Genomic DNA, 26,055 nt, shown 5'->3' with positions numbered 1-26,055 from the left:
ATGACTTGGTCGGTCCGACCACCTGCCGATGACAAAAAGAAATCCCTTTTTAAAAATGATAAATTGGGCAATTTCGTAAATATGGCAAAAAACTCTGTCCACTATTGAAGTGTAAAAAGAACCCGCCGTCTCTTATAAAACCCTAACCTTTCTCCTTATTTGACGTTATTGAAGTTTCCCCTCCCAAACTTTCTAAATCTCGTCTTCGTCGCCGCCGCCGCCGCCGCCGACGCAGAAACGCCGCACTCTCCACCCGCTCGCCCGGGAACGCACCCAATTTCAGAAAACGGCTTCCGTTTCTCATCCCTTGGCCTAATCAAACTCCTCAATTCCCCGTTCTTGTCTCTCCTTCACCGATTCCATCCTCGAAAATGGCTTTCATTTGCTTTTAGGGTTTTTAAAATCAAACCCATTAGTTTCGGAACCCAATCTGTACCACTTATTGTTCTACTTTATCCAATTCATCAATATGGCTATCCGTTTCACCGTCAGTTTCTCCGGCTACGTCGCCCAAAATTTAGCCTCCACCGCCGGTTCCCGTCTCGGTTCTTGCCCTTCCCGGTCAGTCCACGAATGCTGGCTCCGGTCTCGTTTCCTTTCCCCCAAACAAAAATCCGACGTCGGCCCATCCCCTCCTCGTACCTACCACGCCACCGCCGCAGCCGACCTCCGCCGCCCGCGGTCGACCATGTGTTCGACCCTAGCTGCTGAATTCCTCAAAGACGGTTACAATAACCCAATCGTCGCTGCTTTGATCTCGTTAATGAAGTCAACGGCTTACAGCTCTTATTCCTCATCTACCAGTGTGGGAATCTTACCATTCAAAGCCGCTTCAATTATCCCTTTCCTTCAAGGCTCCAAATGGTTGCAGTGTAACGAATCCCCTCCGGTCGGACCGGAGAGTACCGAGGTGGATAAAGGAGGAACAAACGACGATGGTAATCAAAGCTTAACCTTGGAATTAGATCCCAAATCCAGTTGGATTACAAAGATGTTAACTTCATGCTCCAAAGATGCCAAGGCAGCTTTCACTGCCGTCACCGTTAGTATACTTTTCCGATCATCTTTAGCTGAGCCAAGATCGATTCCTTCATCTTCTATGTGCCCTACACTGGATGTTGGTGACCGCATTTTGGCTGAGAAAGTATCTCCTTTTCTCCAATATCACTTCTATAGAGCACTAAAATTAAAGATTGTATGCTTAATTTTGTTTCTTTTTTAATTATGAACAGGTTTCATATTTCTTTAGAGAACCTGAAATTTCAGATATTGTCATATTCACGACACCTCCCGTTTTGCAGGTACGTCTCAAAATCTGAAAATTCATTGCCTTATAATTTGTAGAATTTGTAATAACGAGCATTCGCCCGATAATCCTATAATTATCTTAAGACCGATAGACTATATGAGTCAGGATGGATATAGGTATTGGCTTTTGGTTTAATCTACTGACTAAATCTGCTTGAACCGAACTCCTTCATCGACTAAACCGAAAACTGATAAAATTGAAATTTATGGCCAAATTGGTTTGGCTCAATTTGGTTTAAATGTTAACCTTTTCTTTTGCACCTCCTTGCATCATCTTATAGATTAGAATTGCTTATTATCATCTTAAAATTGATTGAACCAATAGACTATTTGGGTCAGGATGGATATAGGTACTGGCTTTCGGTTTAGCTTAGGTTTCAAAAGTGAAAATTGACTGACTAAATCTAGTTAAACCGAACTCCTTAATCGACTAAACTGAAAATTTGGTCAAATTGGTTTGGTTCAGTTCAGTTTATATGCTTAACCCATTGGTTTTGCATTTCCCTTGTATCATTTTATAGATTATAATTGGTGACAGTGTTTACTTCAATATGTAGGAAATCGGGTGCAGTTCAGGTGATGTGTTTATAAAAAGGATAGTTGCAAAGGCCGGGGACTGCGTCGAAGTAAGCTCTTTATTAAGATCTTTGAGATTCATTCTCTTTAACATATAAGTTCTCTTTGTCCCTCTTCATTTATTTCACTTTTTGCCCTTTATCCCTTATCTGCAAAGTGCATGATTGTTAATGATTTTCTAATAGGCTCGTGATGGGAAACTGTTGATAAATGGTATTGAACAAGATGAAGATTTTGTTCTAGAGCCTTTGGATTACGAAATGGAACCATTGGTTAGTTTCTCACTTATGATTTTATATTGCACAAATTATTCATATCCATATGTTTCTCTTGTTCTTTGTCATGGTTTTGTTACACAGTCCTCGAGTTGATGCCGTTGGATAAACAGTGTTTTATGGTCTTGTGTGTGGCTGGCTTCCGCAGGTTGTGCCAGAAGGTTATGTTTTCGTGTTGGGAGATAATCGTAACAAAAGTTTCGATTCCCATAATTGGTAATCCTAACATTTCTTACCACTAATAACCATTTAGTTTCAGCAATGCGTTGGGAAGGATTATAATGTCATGTTTTGAATTATCTTCTTCCACAGGGGCCCGCTTCCCATTGATAACATTATCGGGAGATCAGTATTCCGCTATTGGCCTCCATCCAAAGTTTCAGATACGATACGTTATACACATGTTGGGAAAGATGCTGTAGCAGTTTCTTGACATCTGAGATAACTTAAAATAGACTCGGTACTTACTTGGCTCATATCGAGCATCTTCGAATACCCTTCAGACACGGAATAGGCCAGATTCGGCAGAATCAAGAAAAGAAAAAATCCGGGTTCATCTCTGTTTCCTGAAAAAGCTTTTTTTTATTGCTTATATCATGCTAGAAAGTGGGGGCTGCCCTTACGTAAATGGTTGAATTGAAGAGATCTTTCAAGGTTGGTTGATAAGACAGATATAAGGATTGTGTAAACATGTAGCAGGTGGATTACGTCAGATTTCATGGCTGGAAAAAAGAGGAACTTTGAGGGCTAACATTTTGAATCAAGCAAATGAGGTGTTGACAGTGGAAAGAGGAGGCTGTTAAATTGTATTACAACCATGCTTTGAGATCTTTTGAATCTGAATTATCTTTTTCTAATATTCATATGTATTGGTGTTGGTACTTGGTTGTTTTATGCTCCTGCATGTTCCATTGTTTGAAACTTTCATTTTCCTAATGCAATTCATTCAAGTGTGTGTATAATTCTGGTTCTTCTTCTGTTTTTCTTTGTTCTTTGCATTTTCAGTGATGAAACATTCAGATTTAATTTTATGTTTATTATTATTGAATAAAATTTTATATTTGTTAATTTTGACCTGATTTTGAAAATTTGATGTACTTAAATGATTTAGACTCAAAATAATTTGAAAAAATAGAAAAACTTGTTCATCTTGTCTAATTTTCGTGGTTTATTGTATTATCTTTTCAAGATACAATTATAAGTCGTAGTTACAATCAATACATTATATAACTATAATTAAAATTAAATCATTACAATGCATAAATAAATTGGTGAATTGATAATTAATTTTCGTCACTTTTAGTTCTTAAACTTGTATTTTTATCAAATTATCTCAAAAGATGAAAAATTAGCGCGATAGTCACGTGTCTACTATGTTAGCAATTAATTAAAATTTTAAAAATTAAAAATACTAATATATATTTATACTTTTAAAAATTTTATAAATTTTTGAATTTTAATTTTAAAAATTAAATAATTACCGATGTGGCATCCACATGACAATACATATATGTCATATCAATAAAATTAACAAATATGTAATTTTTTTGTCTATTTTAAGACAATTTAACAACAACACAAATTAAAAGTTAAAAAAACAAAAATAATTTTCTTATTTATAGAATTAGAGGTGCAAATAAATATTTATACTTTTTTATTATTTTAGTAAGGTGATATTGTCTTGTTGACCACACAGCGTTGTGAGGGCATGCTTATACGCATGGAAAACTGGAAATTTCACGTGTAATTGCAGTTTAGCCGCATGCATCTCCCGCCTATCGATTAGAGAGATTATTTTATGCATATTCTTACCACATTATTATTTTTATTATAAAATTATAAATAATTTATTTTATAAAACATGATATATCTAAATTATTAAAAAAAATACACGAGGGCAGTTTTTGAAAGCCCTGTTTGCCTAACTTCAAAGTCAACGACTTGAGTCAACTATTATATATATTTAATTTTAAAATAAGGTGAGATGTTTTACTTAGGTTAAATATTGCTGTCAGAATTTTGTATTATGTATAAAATTATAAATTTAATTCATATATTTTAATAGGTTTAATTTTAATATTTATATTTTTAAAAATTAAATTTTAATTCTAGTTAAATTCATTGAGTTATTTTTTTAAAAATTGTATCTGACGACCATATTTTCACTTGTGTAATGTCATGTCAATTTATTATGTTTGCATACTACTTACAAAAAAATAGTTAACTAATTTAACGGTTGTCATTCTCAACCATAAAATATAATTTTATCATATTAACATATAAATTTATAACTTTCAAAGGGATTAAAACATAAATTTTCAATCTTAAGAGATCATGCCCTTACTTAACCTATGTTGCCGTACTTACGAAAAATAATAAAATTAAATAATATAGATTAAATTTACAACTTTATACGTATATAAAATTAATAACTAAACTTAACCAAACCAACTTTAAATATGGTGACTTTCCTTCCATTTTAATAAAGCCCACTTTCCAACCAAAATGTTCCATGATGCAAGCTTGATTTCAACACTCAAGGTCCTTCATTCTAAGCCCACTTTCCCTTTTAGGAATACATATTTTCCTCAGAATTGCTTTAGATAGAATGAAGTGCTTGCATCAAAAGTTCTGACTCTGAAACTCAATTTCTTTGTAGTTCAACTTGTAATCTTAACCTCGAATCTTCTGGTCAAGTCGAATTGAGTCAAAAATTTTTGAGTTAATCGAGTTGATGAATCTTATTTTAGCAACTGAATTCAATTTGAATTTTTTTCAAATCGAGTCAAATTGAGTTAACGAGTCCTACTATTTATACTCAATATTATATTTATGTGGACTGATTATTTAATTACATAAGTAAGGTTGATGGATAAACATTTATCAAAACGACGTACTTTTACTTCTTCTTATTCGAATTTTCGGATAACTCGAATTGTGTAATTTATATTCGAGTTAAACCGAAAATTTTGATTTTTTTTATTCGAGTTGATCCAAATTACTCAATTAACTCGAATTATTTAATTCAAGATTTAAATTTTGTATCGAGTTTTTCAAATCAAATTTTATTCCCTCTTAGACGTAGCATAGTCTATCTAATATATATAACTTTTTTCTAGAATTCTTTATATCTATTTTACAGTTTCTATTTAAGTTTTGTGGTTATTTACTTCAATAATGTCATGTCTAAAATTTAAACCCGAATCTCTTCTTTTTACGATATGCATTATCATTGCATCTATTATCAAATTCTAGCGAATTCTATAAACAAATGTAAATCATGAATGAATGAGTTGAAAATTAGAAAGTTGATAAGGTTGATGATGAGACCCCATAAATCTTAAACTTAGTGTTTGTGTTCATATTACATAGGGCTAAAAGGGAAAATGCATGCAATTATTGAAAGAGTTAAAAGCTGGTATAAGTGGGGAGGTTATCTGATCTGTTAGTCGGTGCTTTGTCTCTTAATACTATTCTAGGATTATTCTATAATTCCATTTTAATGGCTTAAATGAAAAAAAAATCATTTTATTTAATAATTGAATAATATAAGGGATGAATAGAGCGAGACAAAAATTGTTATTTTTGTCTCGTGTTTACGTATAAATTTAAAAATATTAGTTATATATGTAATTATTGTATTCTTTCTATATTAGATTTATTTAAAAGTAGAATTATCCGTCAAAGCTTGAGATCTGTCTGATTTTGAGATTTAAACAAATATATTAGTGGGTTTAAATAAAAAAGTTTAATCAGTTTAAAATATGGATTGTGCTTGATTCTCGACATTCAATACTTAAACATGATTCGACCCATTTTCTAATTATGTAATTTATTTCATATAAAAAATTAAATTTATAATAATATGTAATGACAATTTAATGTAAATATTAGAATATATGCTATATTTAATTTTTAAATATCAAATTAAAAATAGCAAATTTCTAATAAAAACGCTAAAAATAATATGTGCAGGCTTGACAAAAATTGAGGATCGTATTTTGAGTTAGGTTAGGCTTCAACAAGTATGGAGTGTGCTAAAAACATGCATAGGTTGCTTTGAACCTAGCTTGACCTAGCACATGAACAACCCAGAGGTGGTGTCGAGTGGTTAGCAAGGGCTTAACCCCTTAAAATGTGAAATTATATTTTTGGCTCTTTAAAATTTATAAAATTATAATTTATTATATGATAAAATTGCACTTTAATCTCTCAAATATGAAAAATTTTAATTTAGTCATTTTACAAAATTATAAAGATATAAATTAGTAAAATTGTAAAATTTTATTTGAGCTCTCATAAAAATATGTAACTTAATTCTAGTCTAAAAAAAATTCGACTTTTTTACTATGCTTTTCAATTTAATATTATAGAAGTATTTATAATTTATTCATTAACATAATTTTGCTATATATAATTCTACTGTATATATAATGCATAGATTTTATATATAAAATTATATATATAATAATATGTTTGTCGCATCGATTTTAAAAATAACAGATCGTAACTAAATGAATTTAGCGATTATTCTTGATGAAGACCCACATTTTAAAATTTAAAAAGTATAGGGACTAAAATGACAAAATTAAAGTATATAGATTAAATCTATAACTTTTGTAAAATATAAAGATTAATAGTAGAATTTACCCTTTAAAAATTTCACTTTAAAATTTTTCTCTTAATTATATGAATAAACTCAAAGTTAAAGATAAGTGGACCATCATTAGGTAGGTTAGGGTTTTATAAAAGTGCTTTTTAACTTTTAAGTGGTTTTTTTTATTTTCAACTTGTCTAATATATAATCAACAATGCAATCAAAAGAAAATTTATTGGGTAAATTCAAAGAAAGCTAAATTTAAATTTAAATAAAATAAATTAAAATTAAAAAAATTGAATGATAAAACTTCTAAACAAATTTGAAAATCTCAAAATTAAGAATTTCAAAACACCCATTTTAAAATATTCATTTGTCTTAAAATTTAAATTACGTAACATAAAATCGATATGTCATTTAACAATTAAAGTAATGATTTTAGCAATGAAAAGATATAATTAATATAACCTTAATCATTTAAGAATGTAATTAGAATGATTTAATATTTAAATATTAATTTAAAATTTTTTATACAAGTCAAATAAAGTCTAACCTTAAAAAAAAATTAGATTCAAAGGTTTCACTACAATCCACATAAAACCATGGGCTGACAACATACCCATCAATCAACAATTCCATTTCTATTTTCTAATTTATTATTATTATTATTTTTTTTTGGTGATCTAAGCTATTAACTGGAGCGAGTTCAATGATTAATCTTTTATATTTGATAGATTCATTAAAGAGATGGACGCTAATCACGTGTTTTAAAACTACTCTATATTTAGGGTAAGAATTGAACTTTCAATTACTGGTCAAAGTAGGGGAGACTTTTGTTATAACACTTAACTTCATGATTCTAAATTATTTTATTTTCTTAAAATGAAAAGGACATTAACAAAAAAATTCTATATTAAAAAGGATTAATAGTAAATTTAGCCCTTTATCACTTATTTCTTTTATTATTTTCACCCTAATTATTTTTATCGTTTTGACTCTTAATCTTTAAATTTTAGATATAAAAATTAATTAGATACTAATGAAGCAAACACGTATGATAATTTACATATACACTATGCATGCTATCATGCTAATGCTATTAAAATTTAACAGTTTAATTATTTATTTCATTTAAAATAAAATAATTTAACTAAAATTTAAAGGATAAAGTGATCTTAAAAAAAAAAAAAAGGACAAAATTGATAAATAAGATAAATTTATTTTTAGGAAATAAAAACTGAAATTTCAAATGCCCGCATGGCATAAATGTTATTTTCAACGAAATTGAAAGGTAAATTCGACAAAAGCCAACATCGTAAGATTCTCGAACATCATCTAATCTACTGTGAGAAAAACTGAAAAACAGAGTCCCCACGCGCTTTGCCCATTCCCGGTTTCCACATTATTTAATTTTGCACCCATCCACAAAAAAGGTTAATTTCATTACACATCCTCAAACTATTGTCTCAATTTTAATTTGATCTCTATAAAACTCAAAATATTCTAATTAAATCCTTAAAGTGTTAATATCGTATCAAGTAGATCTTCCGTCAATTTAAGTATTAAATGTTAGTTCAGATCATGCTGAGCATATTTAAAATATAAGGATAAAATTGAAAACACGAGTGTATTATTGTCCAGACAATTTAGAAGAGCTATTTTCTAAACGTATCATATTTAGGTTATTTATACAGTAAATACACCTGTATTTAAAATTTTATTCATGTGTTTTATACATGTGAAATGAATTAATATACTATTTGGTACCTGGGTTTTGTTTCAATGTTACATTCGATACGTAGGTTTTTAAAATTTGATACTTGAGTTTTTCTTTATCCCATTTAAGTACTCAAGACTAGCATCCTCGCTTTATTTTTTGTCATGCTTTTTTAATTTGATTGTGAATACCAAATTGAACATCGAAACCAAATTCAAATACCAAATATTATATTAGCTCATACGAAATTTATCATCCAAGTTGATAGAAAGATCCAGTGGTAGAGTGTAGTATGTCCCCTAAAATGGTAAAATTTTAATTTAGGCTCTTTATAATTTATAAAATTTTAAATTAGTAATGGTAAAATTACAATTTAGTCACCTAAAATGATAAAAATTTGATTTAACCTTTTAAAATTTATAAAATTTTGACTATTAAAATGATGAAATTAAATTTTTACTATCGTAAAATATATAATTTAATTTCGCCCCAAAAAATTTCAAGTTCTGCCACAGAAAAGATCTAATTAAATTTTTACTCATATTTGAAAACAGATGAAATTCAGGGACGAATTTAAAATTTACACAAAATTCTTTAAAGAAATTGAGTATTATATTCTTTACGAAATACGACAAATCATAAACATAACGTAATCCAAACTCACTTTTTTAGCTTTTTCTTTATTTCATCTTCTTCTCTCATATCTCTATATATTTCAAAAGATTTCATTTTTAATTTGTCTCCAAAAAAAAAGATTTAATTTTAATAAAAAATATAATTTTGAGCTCAATGAACTTTCTTTTGTTCTTTAATATTTTCCCATCATCGAAGCTATACAGAAGGTAATTTCTTTATTCATAATCTATGTATTTAAGTTCTTATTTATTTATTATTTTTTTCGTCGGTGATTTATTATCAGTTCTGAAAAAAGAATATAAAAGTTACTTGGAAGAACACTTTCAAAGTTCAAACCTTTATTTTTTATTTGTTAGGAATCTGAACAAAAAGAAGATTACAAATAGCTGAAAAGGGTAATTGAAAAAAGTTTAAAAAAATGGGTGAAACGGAGAATCATCAGCACCACCACCACCCACCGCCGCCACAAGTGGTTGCTCCGCCGGCTGCTCCTCCTCCTAATTTCGCTCTTTCAAGGGGACCTACTTGGACTCCAGCTGAACAACTTCATCAACTTCAATACTGCATCCACTCCAATCCTTCTTGGCGTTAGTTCCCTTTTTATAAAAAGTTTAAGATTTTATGCTTAAAGTTGCTTGCTTTTTATTTGGTATATCCAGTTTTTTTTTCTTTTGCATGTTAGTCCTTTGATGGTGAAATTACAGAATCAAATAGATCCCTTTAAGAATCAATAAAATTTTCTGTATGTATGGCAGAAGTCGGAGTTTGCATTTTACCTCTTTCACTCGAAAGATAAACAAATTAGTCCCTGTAAACTGGTCTTTTTGTTAAAAGTTTCAATCATTTCTACGGTTAAAAATTGGCATGCCTGACAGAATAAACAGACTACGTGTAACTGTAGAAATGAATAAAAATCTTAACAAATAAGACCAGTTTGTTCTTTGATCTAATGTACGGGACTAATTTGCTCATTTTTTTAGTCAAGAGGGTAAAATGCAATTTGACTCTTCGTACGAGGCCTCCATGATATTTTTACCATGTATATATACATGTGTGTGTGACACTTTTTTCTTGGTTGTTGTTGAACAGCTCAAGCACTTTTATTGGCATTCCAACACTTCATTGTGAATCTTGGTACAACGGTGTTAATTGCAAGTACTATGGTGCCTCGTATGGGTGGTAATCATGTATGTTATATAAAACTGTATAATTTCGATACTTGAAAAATGGAATTGATGCATGTTTAACCTCTAAAACCCTTGCATTGTGTTATGAATAGGGTGATAAAGCTCGGGTTATTCAAGTATTGCTGTTTATGTCAGGCATTAATACGTTACTTCAAACGCTTATTGGCTCGAGACTTCCCACAGTGATGGGTGTATCGTTTGCTTATACCTTGCCGCTGTTGTCTATCATCAATGATTATACCGATGAGACCTTTGCAACTGAGCATGATGTATGTATACGGTTTAGTAGGATATATATAAGTTGAACTAATAGTAAAGACGAATCCAGGAAATTTTTTTAGCAGGGGCTGAAATTTAATTATAATTTTCCATAGATCAAAATATAAGTTCATTAAGTATTAATTTATAATTTCATCATTTTGAAGGGACTAAACAGAATTTTTTCATTTTTAGGGGGGCTAAAGCGCAATTTTACTATATGTTAGTTTATAATTTCTTTATTTATAAGAGGACTGAATTGAATTTTTTTCATTTGGGGTGTTCAAAGTGCAACTTCACTATATTAATTTATAAGAGGACTGAATTAAAAATTTTCATTTTTGAGGGGCAAAGCCCCCTGCCTCCCCCCCCCCAAAAGATTCGCCTATGCTAATAGTAACGTATAAATGACTGACTTGGGTGCTTGTTTGCTTTATTGTAGCGGTTTATTCGCGGTATAAGAACCATTCAGGGATCACTAATAGTTGCTTCCTTTGTTAATATCATCCTCGGGTACAGTAGGGCATGGGGCGAGCTAACAAGGTAGTTTCGAGTATAAATTCATACGACCTATATTATTTATTGCTTGCATCTTGTTTTTACTTGAACATGATTCTCTCTAGGTTCTTTACTCCCATAGTCATGGTACCAGTTGTTTGTCTCGTTGGTCTCGGTCTCTTTGCACGAGGCTTCCCATTGGTAATTTTTCTTTGAACACTTTAATGCTTGGTTGGGACAAATAATATGCTGATATAAATAATGCAATTAATGTATGATACAGCTTGGTAACTGCGTGGAAATCGGCCTGCCTATGCTTATTCTACTGATTATTTCTCAACAGGCACGTAAGCTACTCCAAGAATAACATCGTTTCGCGCCGACATTCTTTTTCGTTGATTTGATTATTGTACTTGTTTGCTGCAGTACCTGAAGCGTGTCCACTCGAGAGCCCATCTAATACTCGAGAGGTTTGCCTTGCTTATTTGCATTGGAATTGTGTGGGCTTTTGCTGCTATCCTAACCGTGTCTGGTGCTTACAACAACGTTAAGACTGCTACTAAACTGAGTTGCCGCACGGATCGATCTTACCTAATGTCTTCTGCACCTTGGTATGGTCATAACGTGCTGTTCTGCTTGCTTAATCGCGTTCGGTTTTGCAAAAACCCTCTTTATAACACCTTATTTAATGTCATTGTTTCTAGGATTAAAATCCCGTACCCATTTCAATGGGGCACGCCTATATTCAGAGCTAGCCATGTGTTCGGGATGATCGGTGCTGCACTCGTTTCGTCTGCCGAGGTATAGTCACTATCTATTTAGTGATTTTATTTTCTAAGTTTAATGTTTCAGTTTCGCTTGATCCAATTGATGCTTTAGTATAGCAACTGGTCGGTAATTGAACTTTCTCCGACCTTCAATGCAGTCAACTGCAACCTATTTTGCAGCAGCTCGGCTTTCGGGTGCCACAGCCCCTCCGGCACATGTACTCAGCAGAAGTATTGGCTTGCAGGTCTTTTCCTAGATTATCGTGTCATTTTTTTTTAACTTATCGTGAATGGCATGATATTATTTTTTCATCAGTGAAGATTACTTACTCATCTTGCTCGTAAATGTAGGGCATCGGTATGTTACTCGAAGGACTTTTTGGTTCACTCGTTGGTACTACTGCATCTGTGTAAGGAAAAAAAATCTGTTCTTTATATAATTATTAACCATAAAATGCCGTTACAGATAGACAACAATACTTAAAAAAAATTATTTCCGCGTCTTATCTAAATGATATTGCAGTGAAAATGTCGGCCTTCTCGGACTTACACATATAGGAAGCAGAAGGGTGGTACAGATTTCCACCGGTTTTATGATATTCTTCTCCGTATTCGGTTAGTTCTAGTACTTTCTCTTTAGTCGTTTTGAAAATTTTGTGTTATATTTATCGTGTCGCCATACATTCTTCCAGGGAAATTCGGCGCATTCTTCGCCTCTATCCCGTTACCTATATTTGCAGCCATATATTGCATTTTATTGGGTATTGTCGGTAAGTAACTCGATAATAATGATATTTCTTGTATCTCGATATTTCATTTTTTCTTTAATCGGGAATTCCGTGCCCCGTTTTTTTCCCTCTTGATGCAGCTGCTTGTGGGATCACATTCATACAGTTTGCAAATAGTAATTCCATGAGAAACATCTATGTTTTGGGTGTGTCTCTATTCCTCGGGTTATCGATTCCTCAATACTTTGTAATGAACACAACCGGTGACGGTCATGGACCCGTAAGAACAAATGCCGGATGGGTAAGTCTTCCTGATTTCTTCTTTGTTTCACTGGTCCAATATTCACTCGATTCTAATTTTCCAAACACATGCAGTTTAACAGTATATTGAACACCTTCTTTTCATCGCCTGCAACCGTGGCCATCATCGTTGGGACTGTGCTCGATAACACATTAGAAGCAAAACAGGTGGACGATAGAGGAATCCCGTGGTGGAAACCGTTCCAACACAGCAAAGGCGATTCTCGAACCGAGGAATTCTACAGCTATCCGTTAAGAATAAATGAATATATTCCGACCCGGTTTCTCTAAAGCATTATCACTAAATTGTTTTTATGTTAGCTACAAAATACAGGGCATATTTTGTGTTCCATATGCATGAGGCTCAGGTTAAATCGGTTCTTGTAAACTGGTGATCAGCACCGGTGAATGTCGTGTCGGTTTTTCAAGGTATGTAGAGTAGCGAATGTAGATGAAATTGGCTGAGAAAAAGAAACAGGGAACTGGTTAGAGCTATATTTATCCTACTGAACTCTTTTAAGCAAATAATATTGGTCAAATTTTATAAAAGGCCCCTGTACAATATAATTTTGGCGATTCAGTCTCTTTGTTATTTATAATTTGATAGTTTTACTTTCTAGTCCCATTTAAAGTTATCTTCTTTTTTTTTTTTTTTATCATTTGATGATGTGATATATACATTTTAACAATTTTGATATGGGTAGGACATTTTCTACACATTTAAAAGAAAAAAAGTTTAATGTTGTTGAATTATAAAAATGTGCATAATATGGGGACTTCTTTAACAATTTATGTTTTTACTTAATATAGGGACTGTTGACATATTTTTACCTAATCTTGTTATTACTCTCTTTAAAAGAGTTTTGGTATAATGATAAATTAAGACATGCATTTATTTATTTTAGTTGATTCAGTCCTCAATCTTTTAAAAAGAGTCAAATACGATTATTAACTTTTCAAAATTATTCGATTATTGGTTTTCAATAAAAATATTAACTAAAATGTTAAAATTTTAAATCTGGTAGCCACATGATAATTTAGGTATATTTCATATTTTTTAAAAAATATTTTTATTATTTTAAAATTATTTATTATGTCATGTCAACAAAATACATTTAGACTATTATGTTGGTTGTCATCCCAATATCACTAAACAAATAATGTTTTTAACATTTCCGTTAAGAAGTGATTTGATTTTTAAAAGTTAATAGTTAAATTTAACTTAAAAAGTACTAAATTAACAAAATATGCAAACATTATCGGTTAAATTTATCTTTATGCCAACAATCTTTTCCGAACAATTGAAACATTTGGCCCCTTAGTTCAATACAAAAATTGCATTTTTACCTCTTCCAAAAAATTAATAATAAAACTTAAGCCTATTGATTAAATGGAAATTTTCATTTCTAGTCCCTCTCAAAAACCAATAATTTAATTAAAGTCCTTTCAACACCAACTTCTTTTTAAACCTCCAAAAATGTTACAATTTCATCTCGACCCCGTAATATTAAAATCACCAACTTTGCCCTTGAAGATGAATTTAAGATGCACAACAACGAACAAAAATTCCAAATACATTGAAATGCATGTGCATGTGATTTTCTCTTACAGTATATATATATATATATATATATATACACACACAGATGATATTGAAGATGCAAATTGGGCAGTTTTGTCGTTTATTTACAAAATGGTATCTGCAATTCTTAAGAGATTTTAAATTTACAAACCTATGACCAGACACCATTCAATGTTTTGCTAAAAAAAACACAAATTTGGTAAGAATTTTTCTGCAATTAGGTTTTGAAAATTGATTGGTTTTTAAAGAGAATGAGAGGTGGGGATTACTATGAAGTAGGGTTTGGTCATTGGTGTAAATGTCTATGAATGAGGTAAAAACAAGTTATAAATATTCAGCACTTATTATTGTAATATGTATATGCTTTGACTCCATTATTACTTGTTTTTTTATTTTTTAGGTTAAGCTACCATAACTGTGAAACTCAGGTCCCCCACTTATGACCTGCAATAGCCTTTTTAATAATATGGGTTTTCAAGTTTTTGGTTTAATTTTCTTTTAGTCCTTTTAATATGATGAATTTTGTGACTTGATCCTCCCCTATTTTAGTTTGACATAATTTGGATTAGAGGGATAACTACAAAATTGCCCCCCCCCCCAAAACTGTACTGCTTTTCCCAAAATAAAGTTTTTTTTTTTGGTAAAAAGGCCTTTCCAATCCCTCTCATTCGAAATTGAGCAAATTAGTATCTCTCAAAAAAATCAAAGCAATTTAATCTCGTCAATTTCAAAAGTGAGCAACCAACTGTACATGATTTTGATTGGTATAATAAAAAATTTAGCCTTCAGAGTTTATGTATTTTGTTAATTTGGCCTAATTTAACAAAATTATCCTGCAACATTTGTGTAAATATGTAAATGTTAAGGTTGGATTTGTTGATTTTCTAGAATTAAAGCCAAAATAACAAAATATGTAAACATCGAAGGCTAATTTGTCACTATGTCAATTAGAATTAAGTACAATTGATGAATGGCATTAACGCAGTGATTAATTATTCTTATAGTTGCTCACTTTCGAAATTGACAAGGATTAAACTACTCTAATTTTTTGAAGAAACCAATTTTCTATTTCAAAATTGAGAGGGACTAAAGAGGTTTTTTTACCAAGTTTTTATGGGGTTAAAAGCAATACCTAAACTATCAATTTTGTCTCATTTTATCTAAGAAAATATCTGATGTAACTTTAAAATTCGTAAGTAACATCTACCTTTAATAGACTTATAAAATGTAGAATATTAATTACTAAACTCGGTTAGATACATACATAGAAATACTGATTAAATCCATGTTTTTATTGGCTGAAACAAAGCATCTAATCAGTTATTTCCAGGTTTCTGACCACGTATTAGCATGCACTATAAACCCCTTTTTCAGATGTTGGAAAATAGCCTGCACCAATGCTAATTTAGCCTCTTCTTAATTGTCCCTTGATGTGTTGCAAAGGTTGTATATCTTGGCTAAATTTTCTACTAGGTCCCTATTTTTTTTTTTAATACTTAACTGGCATCTAAATTTAGAAACCAAAAGTTAATTTGGTACTTTTTTTAAGTATCTGATTAACACTATTAAAATACATTGAAGTGACACTGACAACTGATAACAATGATGATACATGGTAGCTTCAAATTTGAAAACATGGTAAAAATATAAAATCTATTATAAATTGAGTAATTTAATCTGTATATAGCACAAACAGTGATGAATTTCATGTATTGTAGATCGTCATGCAAAGTTTATTTTTTCATGAATTGTAAATTTGATTTGATTATAAAAAATTGACAATTCGAACTTGAAAAATGTTTGAACAAGTAGCTCAAAACCAAGTGTAAATGGTAATGATGGCCATGGGGCCTTGCCCCTTGATAATTTTTTGAAAATTTTAATTAAGTTCTCTTAATTTTTTTTTGTAAATTCTCATTAATCTCATAAAAATTTTAATTAGACCCTAAATTTTAAAAAATTCGTTAAACTTTTAAAATGTTTGAAAATTTTAATTAGACCCCACCAAAATTAAGTCCCAACATTCCTATTGCATAAAACAATCTTAAAACTTGAGTGTCAAACCCTAATGATAAAAATTTAAAATAATTTAAACCCTAAAACAATACAATTTTAATTTTTTTTGATAAACCCAAAATTAAAATAACCTAAACCCAAAATAATCTAAATTTAAAATAATCCAAAACTTTGAAATGATTTAAAAATTGAAAATGGCTTCTCAAGGAAAAAGGCTTTTCCACTGTTTTTTTAATTTCTTCTTTTTTCTTAAACCTTACCCTAGACATAGTCCCATAGATTCCCCACTACCTTTTTCTGATTACATTTTGCCCTTTCCTTTGTCCTTTTACTGAAACTACCCATCCTTTCCATTGGTCACCAGTAGGCAGTAGTACTCAGTAGAGAGCTGATCTATGATGTTTCATTCACTCAAATCTTTCATTTGAATCTTGGCCATCAATCTTTTCAAATGGGTCAAATTGTGATTTTAGTCCTTTTATGCTTAAATTCGAGGTTTAATCACTATAATTTGGCATAATTCATAGGAAAGTACTTGTAGATTCTTTTATCGTAGAGACTGGATCAAATTAATCATTATATTTTAAAATACTTGAGGGTAAAAGTATTTGGTAGGTCCTTTTATTAGAGGAATAGGATTAAATTAATCTTTATACTATTAAAAGAATCAAATAAGATTGAATTTTAACAATTATTGTTTAAGAAATAATATTAAATTTATTTTACAGTTTAACTCCAAACAAAATATTTTATTTTCAGAATCATAATAGTTTGAGGCAAAATCAGGAGGTTAGCAGAGGCCTTGACTCCCCTTAAAATGGAAATTTTTTTATTTAGGCTCTTTGAGATTTTTAAAATTTTAAATTAATAAAGGTAAAATTACACTTTGGCCCCCAACAATGATACAAATTTGATTTAATCTTTTAAAATTATAAAGATAGAGGCTATTAATATGATGAAATTATATTTTTACTATAGTAAAATTTACAATTTAATTTCGACCTCCTAAAAAGAATTTCTAACTTCGCCATTGATAATAACTTTAAAGATGTGAACTCTATTAAATAGTAAAAACATTTTTTAAACAATAAATATTGATTTTGCTAAAATGACTTTAATTAATTTTCTTTAATAGTAAAAGGGATTAAATTGAACTATTTAATAATAAATGTGGTAATTTAATTCAACCCCTATATAGTGGGCATGTCAAGTATTTTCACCGATAATTCAATCCCTATATTAGGTTAAATGAGAAGGATCTCTAAGTAATGTCTTAACTTGTTTATTTAAAATGGGCCTAAACAATCGAGATGTCGGTACAAATCAATTGAATCCAGCTAAAAAAATCTATTAAGTTAATGATTTGAATTGATTTTTAATTTTTTAATTTTAATAATTTATTTAATTAAACAGTCTAAATTAGTAAAATTGACGAACCAGTGGCCTAAACAACCCAACCACCAATCTATTTTTGAAAACATTATGTTTTGAGTTCAGATGAGACAATAATTTTAAAACTTATCTAAGAGTTTGATCTAACTTAAACCTCAATTTAATCGAGACCCAATGTGATTATCGCAAGAATCTCGAAAAAAAAAAAAAAAGTACATTCCATGAAAAAAAAAACTTAAAAAAGTCATGATATTTAAGCTTCTTTTTAAGTGATAAAGTTACAACTGTTTTTGTATGTTCTTCACAATTATATAAAGAATCTCCCTTTCTTCACTTTTTTTTTCCTCACATTGTTCCATTGCTCTCTTTCTTCTTCATTTCTGCATTACAAGCACCACCATCAATCATTTTCCGGTTCTGGGTCACCACTAAAATGTCAATGACGGTAACCCAGCAACCACCACCACCGCCGCCGACGGTGACTTTACCTGACCAGCAGCCATATCACAACTCTCAAACCACCACCCATCCTTCCCTTCCTCCTCTTATAGGTGTACTTTTAGTTATCATAATCCTAGGCATTATCGCCGGCATGATCGGACGTCTATGTACGGGCAGGAAAATCATGGGTTTGGGTCATTTCGACATTGAAACTTGGATCGAAACAAAGTGTTCTTCTTGCATCGACGGTAGGGTTTACCCTCCTCCGCCCCCACCACCACCGCCAGCTACCTCCGTTTTATCACCACCAATTCAACAACAGCCACCACAGCAAGAAGATCAATCTCCACAAAACCCCACCACTTGACATTGATTCTTAAAACATAGGTTGTTCTTGTCTTGTAATTTATGTCCTTTTTTTGCTAGATTTTTGTCAACTTTGTAACATTTTTATTGTTGGCATTGCTAGTTTTTGTTATGAGCTTCAAGCTCAATTGGTGATGATTATGGTTTGTAGGTTATGGAACTTTATTTTTCATTTGAAAATGTTTGCCAAATCTTTATTTTATTTTGTTCAAGACCCTCCCCTAACCATATATTAAACCCCCTAATTATTGCAAAATCAAGCCAAATCCGACCTCTAATAAGGTTTAATATAAGAGCAAATTAGCCATTTTCGCTAAAAATTTTATTTATTTTTATTATAAAAAACTAGTGTAGTTAAAAAAATAACTAGACAATTATGTGTAACTCGTGCTAACGAGTATAAACTAATTTTTAACAGAAGAATCAATTTATTTTTTGATCAATGTATAAGGACTAATTTATCTTTTTTTAGTAGAAATGATAAAATATAATCTAATTCTTAATTAAAGGAACTCCATAATACTTTTACCCCAACATCAAATATCATGAAAACCAAGAACGCACATACACCAGGTAAAAAGTTCACTTTATTTATCTCTATCAAAACGAGAGTGAAGCCCTGCAGGTCCCTAGTGCCGAACATGGCATGAGTCGCGGTTAAAGGGGGATCTTGTTCATCGCAATATTTACAGTACACAAATAACAGCATGTCCTCGTTCCTACTTATCTTCTCAAATGTCGGGCTGACAACGTAGGAAAATTTTGTTACATACATTGATTATGAACATAAAGACAGTAGTCAGAATTGCATCATGGATAACAGTAGTTAATATGTTGGTTTCTAACTCTTCATGTAAAGGACTAAGGCACTGTAAATACGAGACTAAAAATACTTTCATTGATGCGGGCAAGAGCTACCCATCGGATGTAGGACGCTTTATCTTGAGAAGATGAGAGAGGCCTGCGATTACATGGAGTCGACTACTTGGGATACCGGTCTTTGCCAGTGCCAATCCGTTTTTGTCCAACAGCACAAAGCAAGGAACATACTTGATGTCGTAATGGAGAAGCTATATGGAAACAAATATCTGTAAGTAATCAACCCGAGCTTATATATACAGTTTTTACAACCCCTAGCTGCTGTTTGTTGTATGAAACATAAAGTATAGTAGCAGAATTTTTTCTTTATTAGATAGATAATGAAAACAACATTGCAGAGAGTGTTTCCTTTTAGGCACCAGAAAGAAACGAGATTGGGTTGTACATTAAAAGCCGTAAATATGACACCTACTACTACTAGAGGCAATCGGCTAGATGTTGATCCAACGTGTGATGGGCACAGCACCAATCACCACTGCCCATTATTTTCTTCTTTCCACATTTCAACCCAATTGCGTTGAGCTTCTTCCAGTCCCAGCAAAGAACCCTTCTTCTTCGGGTCCCAACTCGCAGACAAAGTCCCATAAGCAATCCCAAGCGTTGATGCCCCAAAAGTAATTAATGTAGTCAAGAATGGCAGCCACAACGGCGCATCCCATAAGTTTTGCTCTTTCACTACACCAAATAGGTGCAGTAAAGCCAGACCCGTGGCCATTGGAACTCCCACAGAGACCAAAATCCTTGCTATCATCCTCTCAAACACTACCTGGGGAATTTCCTCATCCTCATTCTTCTTCTTGTTGTTGTTTGAGCTTTTTTCGGCAGCGTTTTCTTCCACGTTAGCCTGTGGTGTGCTGGAAAATCCTTTGGCGTTGGCTTGAAGTTTCCATGTTGATGAGAGTTGGTTTTGTTTCTGGGTTTTGATGATTGTAGGGAGGATTGTTGGCGATATTGAATCCCATGAAGAAAGCTTTGGAAGGTAAAAGTGCTGGGTTTCTAGTGAGAGTGTACTCTTCATTATTTCTGTCAGGTTACTTTCCACCAAGCAACGTTCCATGTTCTTATAACTTAATTATCTTATCCAAAACTTTGAATGGCAGTGCTTTCTCCAATAATTTTAGTATGAGATATTTCCATTTTAGATTTTACATTTGTTGAAGAATGAAGATAACATTTATATTTTAAAATATAAATTTTTATATTTTGGATTAAAATTTAAAATTTTATATTAATACAATTTAATTATATTTGAATAAAAATATTATAATTTAATAAAATATTGTGCCAAAAAAATTATTCAAATATATAAAATCATATTAATTTTACATTGATATAAGATTACTATATAATTTTGAAAGAAAAATATTATCTTCATTCTGCACTTCACTAGTATAACTTACAATACCTTCCAAAGCTTTCTTCATGGGATTCAATATCCCCAACAATCCTTCCTACAATCATCAAAACCCAGAAATAAAACCAACCCTCATCAACACGGAAACTTCAGGCCAACGCCGAAGGATTTCCCGGCACACCACAGGCTACCATGAAAGAAAACGCTGCCAAAAAAAGATCAAACAACAACAACAATGAGGATGAGGAAGTTCCCCAGGATGATAGCGAGGATTTTGGCCTCTGTGGGAGTTCCAATGGCCACAGGTCTGGCTTTACTGCACCTATTTGGTGTAGCGAAAGAGAGAAACTTGTGGGATGTGCCATTGTGGCTGCCATTCTTGACTACGTTCATTACATTTGGGGCATCAATGCTTAGGATTGCTTAGTTAAGACCCGAAGAAGAAGGGCTCTTTGCTGGGATTGGAAGAAGCTCAATGCAATTGGGTTAAAATGTGGAAATCCAAAATATAAACACTCTCTGCAATGTTGTTGTTTCCATTATCTATCTAATAAAGAAAAAAATTTCTGCTACTATACTTTTTTTTTTGTCTCATACAAGAAACAGCAGCTAGGGGTTATAAAAACTGTATATATTTGGTTCACTAAGTACATGATTTTAAGAAAGAAAAAGTGCAATAACAAGAAAGTTATGCAAAGAGGTCTCTTCGAACTTTGTTACTCAAATCATGTTGTTAAACACACTTCCTTCAAATAGCAAACCGAGAATATCCCGAGAACCTCAAACACTGCAACGGCCAAAGGGCTGAATATCGAACTTAAGAGGTCTTTTTAGGTCCATATAAAGCCATATAAAATGGGGGGAAACGAACCTCATTCACCAAAACTAGGAAAGAAAAGGAGTGCTACAATACTATCACGAGAAATTCTGATATTGAAGCAGAACAGGAACAAAAGAGATTGACCTATGGATAGGAAATATGATCTAATACTGACCCTAAATACCAACCGACTACAACCTATAGTAATATCCGTAATCTGAGTCCATGTCCATCAAAAAACTAAATGCAAAACATGTCAAGCATATACATCATAGGCAAAAACAATAGCATTTCGTATTTCAATCTCGAACATATAATAAAAAACCGGGAGATAAAAAAGTTACCTCAGGCAACCATTTCTCGTTCTCGGCATCAGCCAAGACAATGTTCAACCAATCCGAGTTCCTGTTCTCCACTTCCATGACAAACTTAAGCAAGGAATTACATAAACTACATTTTGGCGAGTAAAACTCGATCACCGTAGCAGATTTCCCACTAGCCAATGCCGATGCAAAAGCCCTCTGTTCAGCTTCCCCTTGTTCATCAGGACTCAATGGTTTCCTTTTAAACTTCAAGTTCTCATTTTGACTAACCCCAAAAGCTATTTGGGTAGGGTTTAAATTACTAAACCTTAAACCCGAAACTGAATTGAATGAATTTAGAACAAAGGAACCAAGATTTTGCATAGATTTGAATAACCAAGGACCTTCAAAGGTACAAAGATTGGAACTTTTAGACTGTTTGTTAACATCCCAAGGCCATTTTAGACAAAACAAACCTTGTTTAGAACCAGAATTCATCTTCTTGTCTAATTATAACCTCCAAAATCCTCTTTTTTTTTCCACAATAGAGTAAGAAACCTAGATTCAAAACAAATATACATAACATTTAAGATCATATTTGTAGTTGATTTTCACAATTATAAGAAATAAGGAAATAAACCCAGAATTGTTAACCCAATATGAAGAAAAAAAAACAAGGGCGTTTTAGGAGAGTTACCCCTCTGAACACTTCAGTTCCAAAACTGAACTCTGTCACCAAAGATTTGCAAGGAGGAAAACAACAATGGTGTAGGCTATGGGGACAACATAAGCCAACAATGATTTCTTCATGTTGTTGGGCTGAGTTGTATTATTGACTTCCACGGGTATATTTCTTTGGTGTGAGATAAGCCCTTTCTTTTAGGCCTTAAGGATTTGCTCTTCTTTGTTCAACCCTTTAAGCCCAAACTAGAACTTCCATTACGAGACCCAACAAATCTATAATTTGATTAGATTTTCATGTGGTAAGGCGAGGAATTTAGTAGTGAGAGGCTAAAATAAAATTATGATTTTTTTGGAGGGCTTTAAAAGAATTTAAATTGAATTATGGATAATGGTAAGGACTAAAAGTGTTATTATTTCATTTAACAAAGGGTATAAGGTTTCATGCCTCGACCTGTGCATAAATGGTCTAGAAAAATGGGTTTAGTTTAATCCACCTGACCCAATACTTAAATCATTCTAAAAGCCCATTTACTCAAAGTTCGATGACCTAATAAACATTTTGATAAGTTATAAATTATGGGGTTAATTTGAATTTTAAAGATAGAAATCCTATAAAGTTTAAATTTTTTCTTGAAAATCTTGTAAGTACGTTTAAATATTAGTTGTTGATGTAATTTAATTTGTACCACTAATTTGAGGAAGACTCAACTATAACTAAATGACTCCATAACCTAGTACGAATCCTCCATAAGAGAGCATTTACTCTTAACTGACTTCAACTCATCACTTTAAAGACAATAATTAATTGTATTATTATGTCTAATAAAGTTCTAAGTAGACTTGTTAAATTATGTCAAATTAAAATGAAAAGATTAAATCTCAAATTTGAACGCAGTAAAAGAACTAAAATAAAAATTAGACCAAAGATCATTAATTAACCTTGTAATTGAAATAGATTAAAGTCTTAGTTTGATTTTTGACTTTAGAGATAAATAAATAAAAGTTAAAAGGCATTTAGTTAACATCCAACTCCAAATAAATGAAAGTTAGGAGAAAATGCCATCATTTGACAATTAAGTCTTCAACATTGAAAAAAATTTCATCTAACTAACCCACAATTGTATTTTGATGACCCAAAGGACCCCCTAATCATTTCCCAGTTTTTGTTTCAAACTATTGGATTTCCACCCAATTTTTTATGACTAAAATGCTGTTCTTCAACTCATTTCAATGACAATTTTACACAATGTTCTATTGGACCGTTTCATGTAGGTGATATTAAGGTAATTTAGCTAATGAGAAAAGAATATATATATATATATATATATATATATATATTTGATTCTAGATGAGGATCCCATTGTCATGCATGTCTTTCCTAAATATATATATATAAGGTTTTAACTCCCTTCTCCCATGGTCATCATTTCAATTACCTAGCAAGTTTTTTATTTCCCTCCAAGCAAATCAACTTGAGAGATGGCTTCAATTGGTTTCAGTGCTCAACAAATCATCCTCTTGGTTGCTTTAGGTGCTTCTCTTTTGACTGTCACTCGAGCTGCGACGGTGATTGTCGGAGGCTCTGAAAACTGGCGTTATGGCTACAATTACACCGAATGGGCGGCCAATACTGCACCTTTTTACTTCCAAGACACCTTAGGTACTTCATACAAAACTAGAGCTAATTTAGCATTGTTGGTGCACTTAAAAACTGCTTTTGCTAAGTGCTTTCTAAATTATTTTTAAACTCCAAAAGCTACGTTAAATACACCCTAAACGCCATTATTTATTTAACCATTTGTCTACTTGCTGCCGCACAGTGTTCAAATACGAAAACAGCACCCCACCACACAGTGTTTACTTGCTGCCAAACTTGTGGAGTTACTCGACCTGCGATTTCAGCAAAGCAAAGCTATTGGCTAATCCAACACAGGTGAAAGGTGATGGGTTCGAATTTATGCTGAATCAATGGAGGGTTTTCTATTTTGCTTCTGGCGAAGCTAATGATTGTAAAGAAGGGTTGATGAAGATGGTTATTGTCCCTTGGCCACGTTTTTAAAAAAGAATATCATTTGATATATATGGATAGATATTATTGTGTCTTTCATTAGAATGTTTCAATCATTTGGGAGAGGATGATATATCAACCATGATTGAATATATATAATAAATTAAGGGTTTTTATCATTGCGAATAAAATTGTTGTATGTTTAGTATGCATTTTGTTTTTTTTGCTTTATATTAATGTACTTTATAAGTGGTGAAGTATTGGTGTATGTTTTTTGTTAAACAAAAGGAATTGAGTTTCTTTTTCCTTGTTGAATGCAATCATATATGCATAAGAAGTATATATATATATATATATCTTTTTCCATCTTAACCATACATTTTTAGTAGTTTTCTATTAGCTAGTTTTCTTCTTTGTTGAATTTGAGTTCTTGTTTTAGTATATTATGGATTGTTTTGAGCTTCGATGATTTCGAATTTGGGTTAATTTTAATATGAATTGAATCAGATTGGGTTGTTAATTGTCTATGGTAAATTTGAGTTGGGTTAAGTATTTAAGTTTGGATTTTGATTGATCAAATTGAATTCTTGAGTTCGGGTCAAAATTGATAATTTTATAGACACAATTTTGAGTAAATTTTGCTTTGACGTGAACTTAAATCCGAACAACTAGCAATAGTAACAAAGTTGCATGAGATAAACTTATAGAATCTTATAGAATTAAAAAAAAATCTAATATTTTATATAGTTAAAATGTTATAAAGTCTCATAAAAGTTCAAATTTCCTTATAACTGTGCCAAGATTGTATTCAGTAAGGTCTCTAATGGAAGTATATTTATGAGAAATGTGGAGTCTCAGTTCCAGAAAAAATTTCAAGCTTCAAAAAATTTGTTTTATTATTTAAAATTAATAAAATATTAAATATATATTTTAATTAACATTTTATATATTTTTATATTTAAATTTAAAAAATATTTTTTATTATTCAAATTGAAATTGAGTCGAACAAGTGAGTTACTCGACCTATGAACAGGTCAAAAAAGTTAATGCTCTAAAGTGGGATAATGTTTTGATTGATTAATTGAATCTATTTCCAACTAAATAGAAAACAATGAAATTTTTTATTTGAAATTAAACTGTAATTGGAAAAATAATTTTCAAGATAGATTTTACACAATAAATGTTAGCTTTATTGCAAATGGTTTGAATGTGTGCCTCCCCTCTCTTTAATGCTTTTGCTTTTTTCGAATTTTAATATTCAAACTCGAAATCTTATTTAAGAGATATCAATATCTTTACCATTCGATCCAACAAGCGTAATGATTGTTTTTTGTTTTAATTTCTTGTTTAAGCTTTTGAGTAGC

General features: G+C 31.4%; 6 protein-coding genes and 1 long non-coding RNA gene across 8 annotated transcripts; 4 read left to right on the top strand and 3 right to left on the bottom strand.

Moving 5' to 3' along the window:
- Window positions 1-80: 80 nt before the first annotated feature.
- LOC108483427 (probable thylakoidal processing peptidase 2, chloroplastic) lies at window positions 81-3,121 on the top strand. Of its 2 annotated transcripts, none has more exons than XM_017786816.2 (6): window positions 81-1,144; window positions 1,233-1,301; window positions 1,866-1,934; window positions 2,070-2,156; window positions 2,308-2,375; window positions 2,472-3,121. In XM_017786816.2, the coding sequence occupies exons 1-6, from the start codon at window positions 470-472 to the stop codon at window positions 2,590-2,592; spliced, it is 1,089 nt and encodes a 362-aa protein (XP_017642305.1). In that variant the 5' UTR covers window positions 81-469; the 3' UTR covers window positions 2,593-3,121. The 2 variants fall into 2 exon arrangements, with proteins under 2 accessions (XP_017642305.1, XP_052885951.1); XM_053029991.1 differs by having other exon boundaries at window positions 131-1,042.
- Window positions 3,122-9,118: 5,997 nt separating this feature from the next.
- Window positions 9,119-13,396, top strand: LOC108483518 (nucleobase-ascorbate transporter 3-like). Its single transcript, XM_017786967.2, has 15 exons — window positions 9,119-9,315; window positions 9,466-9,696; window positions 10,199-10,296; window positions 10,389-10,565; window positions 10,997-11,097; window positions 11,178-11,253; window positions 11,336-11,395; window positions 11,479-11,663; window positions 11,757-11,853; window positions 11,978-12,064; window positions 12,171-12,229; window positions 12,343-12,434; window positions 12,512-12,589; window positions 12,688-12,848; window positions 12,923-13,396. The coding sequence occupies exons 2-15, from the start codon at window positions 9,528-9,530 to the stop codon at window positions 13,136-13,138; spliced, it is 1,656 nt and encodes a 551-aa protein (XP_017642456.1). The 5' UTR covers window positions 9,119-9,315; window positions 9,466-9,527; the 3' UTR covers window positions 13,139-13,396.
- Window positions 13,397-17,992: 4,596 nt separating this feature from the next.
- Window positions 17,993-18,824, top strand: LOC108482535 (uncharacterized). The gene has a single exon (XM_017785668.2). It carries the CDS (start codon window positions 18,271-18,273, stop codon window positions 18,643-18,645), a length of 375 nt encoding a protein of 124 aa, XP_017641157.1. The 5' UTR covers window positions 17,993-18,270; the 3' UTR covers window positions 18,646-18,824.
- Window positions 18,825-19,167: 343 nt separating this feature from the next.
- LOC108483729 (uncharacterized) lies at window positions 19,168-22,825 on the bottom strand. Its single transcript, XM_017787289.2, has 3 exons — window positions 22,697-22,825; window positions 22,042-22,557; window positions 19,168-19,714 (listed from the first exon to the last, which is right to left on the bottom strand). The coding sequence occupies exons 2-3, from the start codon at window positions 22,495-22,497 to the stop codon at window positions 19,559-19,561; spliced, it is 612 nt and encodes a 203-aa protein (XP_017642778.1). The 5' UTR covers window positions 22,498-22,557; window positions 22,697-22,825; the 3' UTR covers window positions 19,168-19,558.
- Window positions 19,811-20,595, bottom strand: LOC108483730 (uncharacterized protein PAM68-like). Its single transcript, XM_017787290.2, has one exon. It carries the CDS (start codon window positions 20,578-20,580, stop codon window positions 19,993-19,995), a length of 588 nt encoding a protein of 195 aa, XP_017642779.1. The 5' UTR covers window positions 20,581-20,595; the 3' UTR covers window positions 19,811-19,992.
- Window positions 20,844-22,031, bottom strand: LOC128294051 (uncharacterized). The gene is made up of 2 exons (XR_008284242.1): window positions 21,200-22,031; window positions 20,844-21,082 (listed from the first exon to the last, which is right to left on the bottom strand). It is a non-coding gene; the product is annotated as an uncharacterized LOC128294051 (long non-coding RNA).
- A 1,214-nt stretch (window positions 22,826-24,039) lies between the features above and the next one.
- LOC108482761 (early nodulin-like protein 2) lies at window positions 24,040-25,006 on the top strand. Its single transcript, XM_017785873.2, has 2 exons — window positions 24,040-24,343; window positions 24,504-25,006. The coding sequence occupies exons 1-2, from the start codon at window positions 24,163-24,165 to the stop codon at window positions 24,740-24,742; spliced, it is 420 nt and encodes a 139-aa protein (XP_017641362.1). The 5' UTR covers window positions 24,040-24,162; the 3' UTR covers window positions 24,743-25,006.
- The last annotated feature ends 1,049 nt before the right edge of the window (window positions 25,007-26,055 follow it).

This window comes from Gossypium arboreum, chromosome 6 (assembly GCF_025698485.1).
Source record: "Gossypium arboreum isolate Shixiya-1 chromosome 6, ASM2569848v2, whole genome shotgun sequence".
Classification (NCBI taxonomy): Eukaryota; Viridiplantae; Streptophyta; class Magnoliopsida; order Malvales; family Malvaceae; genus Gossypium; species Gossypium arboreum.
This window is presented reverse-complemented; position numbering and strand designations above follow the sequence as displayed.

What these genes read in the sequence shown, in the direction of transcription:
- LOC108483427 (XM_017786816.2), top strand. Translation starts at nt 470, where the DNA reads ATGGCTATCCGTTTCACCGTCAGTTTCTCCGGCTACGTCGCCCAAAAT. An exon ending in ACCGCATTTTGGCTGAGAAA is followed by an intron (nt 1,145 to 1,232) that starts GTATCTCCTTTT and finishes AATTATGAACAG; the next exon opens with GTTTCATATTTCTTTAGAGA. An exon ending in AGTTTCGATTCCCATAATTG is followed by an intron (nt 2,376 to 2,471) that starts GTAATCCTAACA and finishes CTTCTTCCACAG; the next exon opens with GGGCCCGCTTCCCATTGATA.
- LOC108482761 (XM_017785873.2), top strand. Translation starts at nt 24,163, where the DNA reads ATGGCTTCAATTGGTTTCAGTGCTCAACAAATCATCCTCTTGGTTGCT. An exon ending in TTACTTCCAAGACACCTTAG is followed by an intron (nt 24,344 to 24,503) that starts GTACTTCATACA and finishes GCTGCCGCACAG; the next exon opens with TGTTCAAATACGAAAACAGC.
- LOC108483518 (XM_017786967.2), top strand. Translation starts at nt 9,528, where the DNA reads ATGGGTGAAACGGAGAATCATCAGCACCACCACCACCCACCGCCGCCA. An exon ending in CCTTTGCAACTGAGCATGAT is followed by an intron (nt 10,566 to 10,996) that starts GTATGTATACGG and finishes GCTTTATTGTAG; the next exon opens with CGGTTTATTCGCGGTATAAG. An exon ending in TACTGATTATTTCTCAACAG is followed by an intron (nt 11,396 to 11,478) that starts GCACGTAAGCTA and finishes TGTTTGCTGCAG; the next exon opens with TACCTGAAGCGTGTCCACTC.
- LOC108482535 (XM_017785668.2), top strand. Translation starts at nt 18,271, where the DNA reads ATGTCAATGACGGTAACCCAGCAACCACCACCACCGCCGCCGACGGTG.
- LOC108483729 (XM_017787289.2), bottom strand. Translation starts at nt 22,497, where the DNA reads ATGAATTCTGGTTCTAAACAAGGTTTGTTTTGTCTAAAATGGCCTTGG. An exon ending in ACGAGAAATGGTTGCCTGAG is followed by an intron (nt 19,715 to 22,041) that starts GTAACTTTTTTA and finishes GTTTCCATATAG; the next exon opens with CTTCTCCATTACGACATCAA.
- LOC108483730 (XM_017787290.2), bottom strand. Translation starts at nt 20,580, where the DNA reads ATGGAACGTTGCTTGGTGGAAAGTAACCTGACAGAAATAATGAAGAGT.